The 11,267-nt window shown below is 40.7% G+C and overlaps 1 protein-coding gene across 1 annotated transcript; it reads left to right on the top strand.

The window, feature by feature from the left end:
* Nucleotides 1-5,187: 5,187 nt before the first annotated feature.
* On the top strand, nucleotides 5,188-11,106 carry rtn4rl2b (reticulon 4 receptor-like 2b). The gene is made up of 4 exons (XM_063875839.1): nucleotides 5,188-5,335; nucleotides 6,765-6,991; nucleotides 7,110-7,340; nucleotides 8,483-11,106. The coding sequence occupies exons 1-4, from the start codon at nucleotides 5,287-5,289 to the stop codon at nucleotides 9,326-9,328; spliced, it is 1,353 nt and encodes a 450-aa protein (XP_063731909.1). The 5' UTR covers nucleotides 5,188-5,286; the 3' UTR covers nucleotides 9,329-11,106.
* The last annotated feature ends 161 nt before the right edge of the window (nucleotides 11,107-11,267 follow it).

Genomic DNA, 11,267 nt, shown 5'->3' with positions numbered 1-11,267 from the left:
ACTAGAATCACACAAAAAGAGGTGTGCTTTGAAGTATATCAATGATATATGGTTTGAATTGGGAGTAAATGAGTCACATGACAGGGAAGAAGTTGAAATGATCTTCAGTTCAATATTTTTGTTAAATCATTTCAAAACACATTAGTAAACGTAATGAGAAGCTATTGAAAAGTAATGAAACGGTTCATCAAAGAATGCTTCATTTTCATTTCATTCATAAAAAATAGAACCTGGACTAAAATCCCCAAAATCGGGTGTGTCCTTCTTGTTCAGTGTCCTTATACAATGTTATATTGATTTGAAGTCATAAGGTCACATGACATGGAAGCCAAGGTTGCACCAACATCTTTTGACATAATCTTTAGTAGTGTACTTAAGGTAATCACTATAATTGTATCTGCAGGCAACTACCTAACAGATGGAGAAGAAAATAAATTAGGGTCGATGTAACTATTTAAAATAAACATTGAGACAAAATCCTGAATCCTACTGTATCCTGAACCCCTCTTCAAGTGGATTGAGTGTATTTAAACACACAATTAGTAGAATTTGTTGGTTGAGTTAATAGAAAATACATTTAAAGATGTCTCCTCCTCCTCCACTCTTCAACGAGAATTAGGGTGCTTCGAGTGAGACATTCAATTTCAATGTTTCACCTCATAAATTGCATTTTCAACCAATGTGTTTGCCATCTGATATATGTGTCTTGTATCTGTGGTTCATTCTGGCACGAGCGCCCGAAAAGAGACACCAAGAAGCAGACAGCCACACACTTCCTTTTAGGTCATAAATTAAGATTTAGAGGATTAATTTTGTTTAACAAAAATCCTACTCCCATCTCATCATCATAAGGAAGTGCTGGCATTCTTTGTAGGAGTTGCCATGTTGTTGTTGACAGTGGTGGAGAGGTTTCACATAGGACAGAATGGTTTCTGGCAAGGTTTAAACCTGTAATAACAGGGACACAACAACCCCCTCAACAGCCGACGCAGTGAGCCCAGAAAAACTATATGCAACTGCACAATGTTAATTAGAGAATGTGTCTGTGTGTGTGTGTGTGTGTGTGTGTGTGTGTGTGTGTGTGTGTGTGTGTGTGTGTTTCTGTGTGAAGGGAACATGTGCATAATGACAGGTTCCTCTCTTGCATCTGCGTCATCGATGATCAAAACCTCAGAATCTTGACGATTTAAAAATACAGACTTTCATAAACAGATTTCAGTCAGAAATAGGAGTGAAGGTGGGAGGATATAAATAATAATCCAGTCTGTTAATTAATGAGGTGATATGTGATGAGTTGTTTTGCCTTTTTTAATCTGAATGAAGCTGTCGCAAGGCCTGAGGATTTCTTTATGACACATAGAGTGACAGGCTTACTCAATGTGTGCCAACTTTCGCATGTCTGCATTCGTTGATTAGAGCAACAGGAGAAAAGACTGTAACTGCCTCAGTTCATCATAATGTGCTGTTTTCCATCTGCTGTGGGGAGCTGGTGGGAACAAAAATTATTTCTGACACTGAATTACTTAGCAAGATACAAGATGGTGATCTTACTGGAAATAAAATAGTGAAAAGTGAGTCAGATCATTTATCAAGGACTTATATACAGTATACTGCATATACTATATATAGAGAGAGAGATATTTGCTATTACTTCACTAGCTTTCACAGGGAAATATCATACTTTTTTCTCTGCAACATTTAATATACAGAAAGTTGTTTTCAGAAAATGATTTTACATACAAAATAAAAGGTTGTACAAAAATATGTTTTATATATTACCCAACCGTATTTAGATAAATAACACCTGTAACAACTGCAACTGTAACTTAAACATAAAAAATGTCTAATAATTACCCAGTAAAATAACTTATAATATTATTCAGACACTAGGTGGCACTTTTTTCAAGCTTATCTTTGTAGTTTTTATTAGATAAAAGGATTATCACTCAAATGTATTTGCAATACAATATTTTTTACAATGTACATCGGCTACTTATACAGCTTCCAATTAGGGTAATGTTACAGCAATCCATGTTGTTTTAGAGCAAAATACCTTTTTATCCAAAGACACTTTGACGTTTCAAAGTTCATAGGTTAATTTGATAAAATGTGAATTACGTTGAGTCTTGGTAGTTTGCATGCTGGCTCGCTGGCTCGCTGTCACACTGTCATATATAATAACTAGAAAGAGCATTAGATATTTGAATCCAGCGTTTGTGGAAAAACGGTGTGAGGATTTCAGGCAGCATGGATTTTGAAATAAAATAGACTTCTAAGATTTCACATAGAAGTAATGTTTTGGTTTCCACTTTGGACGTATAGTATATCTTTATACATTATATTTCCAACTATGCCAGCTTGAATTTAAATATGATTGCATGTACGTGATTAAAACGGTCTTAGAATGGAAAGGCAACATTTATTTTTTTTACCAAACAAGTATCCTGAATAAATTGCTTGCATAAAAGAAAGCATGAAATTCTGACACCCACATCACTATTAATTACAGTTGAGAACCTCACCAGGCGTATAGTTAAATTGATTGCAATGATGAACTTTACACAGCGAAGCTTCTTTTCTGACGCTGCAACTAAATATCAAATGATTCATTGTCTCATTTACAAAGTCTTGTCAGACCTTTACTGTCCCAAATGACACCCACATTTTGACTGAATCATGCACTTTTACTTTACATATCAGCCTCGTGCTGCATTTATTAACTTGGATTTGAGGAATGTGAAAAATTTAGCGGCATTTAGTGGATGTTGGGATTTTAAATCTTGACGGTTGTTTAACCATGTAGTCACATTTCAGGGTAAAATAACAGAACTCCAGTGAGATTTTCACCTCTTGGGGGAAACACTTTTAGGCAGCTATTCGTTGTAAAGATGTTAACGTTTTGTCTTTTTCTATGCAGTGTGTATGATTTTCATGTTCTGTGAAACTGTTGGCGGAGTGCAAAACAATTTGCCCCCAATGGACAATACAGTATTAATATTGTATGTAGAGTATAAATCAACGTTTATTGTAATACCAATGCATTTCTGCTTGTGGCCTTCATTAAAGATATCCATAGACGGCCACTAGCCTTGCATCAAACAAATTAGTTATATATACTACAAGTGTTGCCGGAAATTTGACTTTGTTAAAATTGTTTCCATCTCCGTGCAGCTTGGTAGTAGGTAAAGTTCTGCCAGAAACCCCCACTGTGCTTCTAAGGTTTTCTCACCTATCAACCATGATGCAAGTGTTGTTTTACAATGTGAGGGCATGCAGATCCCTTGGAGCCTTAATATATGTTGACTACATGCTGGCCAATAGAGCCCCGGCTCCAGCCCCGGCTTACAATGTGAGCTCCTTACATGCCCCAAGTGTGAGGTGACCTCTATGGTCCCCCCTCAGTACAAACATGGATAAAGTACACTGTTCGACCCAATTACATGCTCTTAGTTGGCTTGGAAAAGTCTTGGGGGACTTATCGCTTCCCAAGGCCGTGAACTAATTCACCCTCTCTCCCAGGGTTCTCCAGGTTCCCCAACCAGGTCAAACTGTCATCAGTGCATCGGGGTCTGCAGCAGCGTCGGCAACCCAACTGACTATCTTGCAACACTGACCCATCTTGTGCATTGAACTTAAAAATGACATTTTCATGTGCCCGGGAGCCGTACGTGTGTGTGCGTGTGTGTGTGGTGGGGGGGGGGGTTACAGTGTCAGCAACACAGTTTCTTCTCTGGATCAGAACAGATCCTTACATCATGTTGTGTAGTTCAGGTGCCATTATGGTCATGAATCATTTTGACACATGCAGCAGGCTCCTGAGAACATGAAAGAAAGGGGTTCTGGTTGTGAAGATGTCAATGTTTTTTTTTGTGTGTGTGTGTGTTTGTGAGAGTGTGTTTCTCCCTAAAGATGGAGTCTGGTTGGTGAGCTGGCAGCCTCCCCCAGTTGCCCTGAGGCCAAGAACAGTGTGAATACATTGCACCCACCCACACCGTGCAACCTTCAGTGTCCCACAGACCCCCGAAGAGGCTTGTAAAGTCTGACTGGTGAGCTGTCTGCCTCCACCAATCAGTACTCTGCCGCCAAGACACAGTGTGACTCCAGACGCGCAACTTATGCCCTGTGCTGCTCACAGCTTGATTTGCAGATGACCTTTCGTGAAGCAGGTTTTGGTGAGTGTGTTATCTTGGGAACAGATGATATGCATCATGGTGGACCAGGGCCTGACCAATGTCATAAAGGGAGGACTTGTGAGTAAACCCCCGGCCCACCCCTGACCTGGTTTATTTTATTCAACATGCCAAAGACCTTCAAGTCCTGTCCATGACCAGTTTGAATGCATGTCACTTTAACCTGTTACAGCATTTCCATTTCCATTTTGTGTCTTTTGGTGCTTTAACAACTGTTGGAGACAGGACTACCTGTGTGAGTTATCACACTGAAATGATCATTTGTGTGTCACCTCTCCTCCTCACACATTGTGATCAGTCAATATGCTTCGTTGGATCATTTCGCTTGGCCGCTGGGTTTTCCTTTCATGTTCATCTGTTGTTCTGAAATGTAGGAGGCTCTTGACTTCTTTCCAAAATGTGCCTACACTGAATGAGACAGATGATTCTTTGGTTTAATGCCAAAGGAGTTCATCTTCTGTCCTCCTCCAACCCTCTTGTGAGCGCATGTGCCACGTTGGATCCACACAAAGACTAGCCTTTAGCTATCGTAAATATTCATACTTTATCAGAAATGTTTAGCTTTTTTGTAAAAAAAAAACTGTAGGCTATCCCACTTCTTTATAATCACTTGGCTGCCTCCATATTGGCAATGTCCTAAATGATTAAGAGAAGAGAAGACTGATACAATTCATATGTCATTCCAAATGGCAAGTTTAAGCATTTCTTTATAAGAAGAAAGAAGAAATGATTGTTCTCATCTTAGTGTTTAATTACTTTACTGATACAACAATCTTACTATTGGTAGTGGGTGATGCTTTACTGTTTTAGGTAAAGCCTCATGAAGACAGAGAGAAAGCCCGCCCTATCACTACCTTTCTTGTCTCTTCCTCCGGTGACTCCCGCCCCTCCTCCCGGGCTGACGTAGTGAAGATTCTCCGCTGCCCACGACTGTGGGCGAAGACCCGGCTGCGAGTATAAACAGCCTCCCGCTACTCCAGCTCGTCACTGCCTTCAACAGCAGCAACTCCTCGCCAGGGCTGAACCTCAGCAGAGATAGCAGCAAGCAGGCACTTCAACGCCGCGCAGGCTAACTCGCTTTCGGCTTTGGTTCGAGATGGAGACTCGCTGCATCATGAGGCGCTCCAGAGCGCGCAACATTAAAGGTGAGTTACTCTCTGGTGCACCTTCCTTGTGAGGGCACTGAGAGACTTTGACTTTGCGAACGAATTTCTGTAATTGTATTGACATACGCAGCTTGTAACAAATGTGTGTGCACGATTTACGATATAAAGAAGTGAGTCAAGTTTTTCATATACAGTATATCTACACTGTAGCTACCGTGCACATGACAATAAAGCCTTGAATGTTGAATCTTCAAAGTAACATTGAATATTTAAACTTCAAAGTCACAGACGGTAATATATCAAACAGGAGAACAGCTGCATTTAAATACTTTTGAATGCTTTTACACTGTAGTTTTCCATGTTTTTAAAATGTTCTACCAAGATTTACAAAATGTTCACGACTTAATTTAAGTTTAAATAATTATTGTCAAATGTGGGTGTTAGAATTTCATTTGCATGTAGAATAAGGGAAAAAGACTAAGTACTAAGAGGCTAAAAAAGTAAAATCGTGAATTTATGTGATATCATCCTCTAGACAAAAAAAACATTTAAAATAAGTAATACAAGTTACTGTTTTCGTTTTGGCTACCCCTTAATGTTTGCCAAAACTGCCATATCCAATCCCCTATGAGATTGCTTACCTGTCCTTGAAATGTCTTTATTATGACATTATTTGTGTGCATATTACTTTGGTCCTCATCTCATGTTGCCCGAAGACAAACGAAAAGTTCCCTACAGCATTCAGTTAATCTAATAGTACAGCGTGCAAAGAGGTCAAGAGGTGAGCTTCTGGAAAATCTTGCGTACAACAGATGAATGGGAACTTCATCATAATTTAATGCATGCACTTTTCCCGTGGCATACACTTTTGTGCACTGTTATCCGAGCTGTGCCAAGATGCTGCTGCAATATTAATAAGAACCGGAAATGATCCGGGTCTGGTTGCAGGTTTTACGCGCACCTTCTGTATGGCAAACGGAAACATCCTCTGAATTGCCTGAGAACTAGGAAACCAGGTTAATGTAATGCAGTGATGCTGTTGGAGTTCATATGTTTTATCTTTTAAAGTCGTATATGTTGATTTCCTCATCTAAACAGCTGAAATCAAGATTTGTGTAACTGTCTCACAAAAGCTATAGAGTCCTTTGTAAAGTGATCTGGAGAATATGAACGGGTCAATGATTTCTGTAATGTTATCTAATGAATTATATATGAACCCCAAAGTTCTGGAAACCATCAACAAGTCAGGGGTGAGAGCACAGCAGTGCTCAAAAGAATCACTGACGACAGCAACAGGTTTGACAGACAGACAGTAAAGGAAGGCTGGTACCAAAGCTGAAATCTATCCGTCTTCCTTTGTCTGTATCTCAGGGACTTACCACTCGAACAATGATCCTTAGCTTATACACGGAGCTTCAATCATTCTTTTTTTTTTTCTTGAGAATAAACCTCCTCCATCTTTCTGCAGGTGGACTCTCTCTGTGGCTGATTCTGTGGCTGGTGGTGTTGAAGCCGGGCGGGCTGTCTGCATGCCCTCGACTGTGTGTATGTTACCCTACGCCCATGACGGTCAGCTGCCAGTCTCAGAACCTTACCATAGTGCCGGCCGGTGTGCCATATGACTCGCAGCGTGTTTTCCTGCAGAACAACCGTATCACAGAGCTGCGTGCAGACTCTTTTGGCTTTGAGACACAGGTAAAGATGGTGCTGTCTGTGTGTTTTGCTGCTGTTCAATTTCCTCGCAATATTTGTAGACATTTTTATTAGTCTTTTCGGCTTTCTTACATCATTATTTGTTTTTCACTCTGTGCAGGTGCTTTGGTTATATGGCAACAACATCACATGGATTGAAGCCGGGGCCTTCAGTAACCTCAGGGTGCTGGAGGAGCTGGATCTGGGCGATAATCCACTACAGCGTCTGGAAGGTGGCGCCTTCAGGGGATTGGAGAAGCTGCAGAGCCTGCACATGCATCGCTGCAAGCTGGCTGCTCTCCCCCATGACCTCTTCCACAAGCTGTACAGCCTGCAGTTTCTCTACCTGCAGGTAAAGCCAGCATGCACACTCACACCTCTTAACACAGATGCAAAGATGCACATTCAATAGCTATGCATGAGTATGCACACATGATTGTACATAAACCCATTGTTTAAAACACACTTTACTTGAGAATTGATTTATGGACACATCTATTAGTTGCCAACATGCAGGCTAAACACCCACACACATGGAGACATTTTGTACTCTTGGATTTCAACAGTGGAATATCTGATTTAACATTTCTGTTACCATTTTGTTATTCATTCAGCAAAACAGATTACTTTCAGATTATTTGCAGGGAAATATTGACAGAGAATGATAGCAAAGATAGGGTTTGCCAAATACTCAATGCACATACAAAACAAACAGTATGAATACACAAAAGATTTCCTCTTAACAGCAGTTCTAGCTCCAAGTAAAATGAAACAAAATGATCCAACATAACTCAGGAACAAGGCTAGATAAAAGAAGACCAAGACAAAATCATTTCTTAAAAGAAGAGCTTAATAATTGAAAATGATTCAACCCACTCACAATGCAGCATTTCACCCACACACCAGCTACAACACATAGGGAAAACATTTATTAATTTACTTCAGAATTTCAAAGAGTTGGGTGAATACTCTTTTTTTCAATAAAATAAACAGTGAAAAAATGTTTTATCTGTCTGGAAATAATATCCAGTTACACTCAAAGCTTTGTTAAAACTTAAAACCATCAGAGAAGAAACAGATAGCTATAAGAGCAACAAAATACTGTAAAATTAACATTTTACCACCGATTTTTTAATGCTAGCCATCATTTTGTGGAACTTTAGGAGTATTACATTGCACAGGCTTTTTCAACTGTTAAGTGTCCTTGAATCCTCCATATAACATTATGCTCAATCGGACAATAAGCCCCTGCCTAGAAAATGCTCTCATGCAGTTTGGCTTTAGTTGGTAGAGGTAACTTCTTGACTACTTTCAAATTGGTCATCCCACAAGTGTATAAAGGGTAACTTTGGAAAAAGTAGGGATACTTTCGGAACTTTTACACATGATGGTAATCCCTTTCAACTTGTGCAAACTAGAACCACCTAACAGCCTAGATTTTCCCAGGTGCATTTCCATGTCACTGAATCTTCTTGTATTTTGACTTTGCTCCAGGAGAATCAGCTCCACTTTCTGCAAGATGACCTGTTCTCAGATCTGGTCAACCTATCCCATCTCTTCCTGCATGGAAACCGCATCCGTGCTCTCTCTGAGAACGTGTTCAGAGGTCTGGTCAACCTGGACCGCCTTCTTCTCCACGACAACCGCGTCAGGCAAGTCAACCGTCGGGCTTTCCGTGACCTGGGTCGCCTGACCATCCTTTACCTGTTCAATAACTCCCTCGCCGAGCTGCCTGGCCAGGCGATGAGAGACACCCAGGGCATCCAATTCCTCCGCCTCAACGGTAACCCTTGGTCCTGTGGCTGTGAGGCTCGTCCCCTCTGGGAGTGGTTCCGCAAGGCCCGCATCTCCTCCTCAGAGCTCATGTGCACCTCCCCATCACAACGTCGTGGCCAAGACCTCAGATTCCTCCGGGAGATGGACTTCGCCCTCTGCCCTATTCCTGACCCTGGCTCAATGGCAGGAACCACCACTACCACCTTCAGCACCAAGACCCGCTGGTGGTTCTCCAAGAACAAGCCTGCATCTTCATCCAAGACCTCGTACCAGAAGAACATCGAAGGGGGAAAGCCTCAGTACCCTCCCAAGAACCCAGCAGAAACCGCCTCCAAGTATGAACTTTCAGATGACGAGGTGGCTCTCCCCAAGCTGGACCAAGAAGAATACTGGGCCAACTATGGCAATGAAGACGCCTCCATCCGCTGTTTCGACCTGGAGTGCCCCCCAGGCTTTGACAATCCAGCCTTCCCCTCGTCCTCCTCCTTTCCCAGCCTGCCATCCCTCCTCCACCTTCTCTCCCTCTCCATAGTATCATTCTCTCTACATTTTGTTTTTGGCTGAACTCTCACTTCACCACTCACTTTTTCCTTTCTGATTTCTCCCCTTGCTCTTTCCACCTATAACAAAAACCTGGATCATGATTCCTTTCAGTAACCTCCTAAACTCGCAGGAGGTGCCACGCTGATGCAGGGGACAGGCAAGACAGCAGGGAGCAGCTCCAAAGAGCAAAGGTCTGTTGAGTTGATGTAGAGCAGGACATGATTTCCCTGTTGAAGTAGCTGCTGCTTACTAGTACTGGTTTAAAAAGCAGGGTTCAGATCATTGAAACCGACTCCGACAGTGACAGTACAAAGGCAGTAACCTACAACAACATAAAGAAATGATAGAGACAGAACAGGTAGACAGCTGGTGGTGTCTCCAGATGTTTTTTGATATCACAGCTGTTAACAACGCAGGCGTTGTGACTCGTCAACAGCTATTTTCTATATCAGCAAGTGCTCACATATCACTCGCAGCGAACATTGTCCCTCACTAACTCATTCCTTGCAACATGAATAAAACTGGTAATTTATTATGCCAGAAGTAGGAAAGATATCTGAATTTATACAGAAAATGACAATCAAAAGAAACAGTTAAAGGGTGTTAGACATAATCGATAAAAGTGAGCTTAAGTTATTCATCTTAAGGCAGAACAAGATGACAGGATAGTAAGAACTGCATCCAAGAGCGGCTCTCTCTCTCTCCTTCAGATTCAAAACTTTTGATCGCGGAGAGGCCAGCAAATCATCACTGCCCACACTTGTAAATACCACTCATAACTGTACATACATGCATCCAAAACCGCTCTGCATTTTATACCAGCTGAGTATCATTCCGTGAATGGCAGCTTGTGGCGATAGAAGAGAAACTTTGATTGAATGTAAATGAAAGTCAAACAAATGAAACGCTGTAATGACTTTTGTGGCCCCTATGTTTTCGAGTCTTGTCTTGTCTTCTCACAGACAACCTAAAAATGTTGTGCTGCAGATATATATTTTTGGTGCGTGATCTAGTTTTTGTTGTCTGTTGTAAACGTACAAACAAAGTCCTGAGGAGAACAGTTTGACTTTTTTCTCTCTTCTTAAAATGAGTGCCTGTGTGTATGTACACAAATATGGCCTTTGTCTGTTTGTTAGTTGACACAGAGTAAGGTAAAAACAACCCCAGGTCTAATCCCTACACAACCCTTTGTGTTGTTTGAAGCCTCAGGTCTTTGTGCTTTGGCTGGCTCCTGTTACATTACACATTGACCTGCAATTGATCTCTGTCAGTGTTTATGTTTGCCTAATGTATGAGGATGAACTTGGATTGAAATTTGAAAAACTGTTTTATGCACATGTCACACTAAATAAAAAATGGATAGCTTCCAAAAATACATGGGAATTTATGCCTGTTTTCTCTAACACCTAAATATAAGGATTTCACATGATTTTAGTGTGATATTTGTTTTGTAGGACCATAAAGAAACATTGATGACAATCAAACTGTCATCCCTAAATTAATCTCATGTATTAGAACCTCCTAAATGAACCTTTTTTAACCCACGGTGTGTTTTTGGATACCAGAATCTGTTCAACACAATACCAATCCAACCTGGTAGTGATTCAAATTATTTCTCGATTTCCTGTCAACCCTTAATGTTAGTGTGTCCATACCATTCAACCGGAAAAATAACTGTGGGTTTCTTCAAATAACATGAAGGGATACTTTGATGCTTTAAGATTCTGTATTTTTCAATGGGACAATGTTTTATGAAAGTGTTTTGCTTTATTAAAAAATAAAGGAACAATCAAACAGAAGTGTGTGTTTCTTTTAACTGTTGATTCACTGTTGTCTTTGTTCGCTAAGGATGCCAAAAAGGAAAATAAAAAATGGCAAAGTCAGTGAGCAGGTACAACAACAAAGGCTAAAGATATTCATCACAAAGCATATGCAATTAACTTACCTAGTTCTGTATCAA

This window comes from Eleginops maclovinus, chromosome 23, assembly GCF_036324505.1.
Source record: "Eleginops maclovinus isolate JMC-PN-2008 ecotype Puerto Natales chromosome 23, JC_Emac_rtc_rv5, whole genome shotgun sequence".
NCBI lineage: Eukaryota > Metazoa > Chordata > Actinopteri > Perciformes > Eleginopidae > Eleginops > Eleginops maclovinus.
Note: the sequence above shows the minus strand (reverse complement) of the source record. Positions and strands in the feature narration are given on the sequence as shown.

What these genes read in the sequence shown, in the direction of transcription:
- rtn4rl2b (XM_063875839.1), top strand. Translation starts at nt 5,287, where the DNA reads ATGGAGACTCGCTGCATCATGAGGCGCTCCAGAGCGCGCAACATTAAA. An exon ending in CAGAGCGCGCAACATTAAAG is followed by an intron (nt 5,336 to 6,764) that starts GTGAGTTACTCT and finishes ATCTTTCTGCAG; the next exon opens with GTGGACTCTCTCTGTGGCTG. An exon ending in CTTTTGGCTTTGAGACACAG is followed by an intron (nt 6,992 to 7,109) that starts GTAAAGATGGTG and finishes CACTCTGTGCAG; the next exon opens with GTGCTTTGGTTATATGGCAA.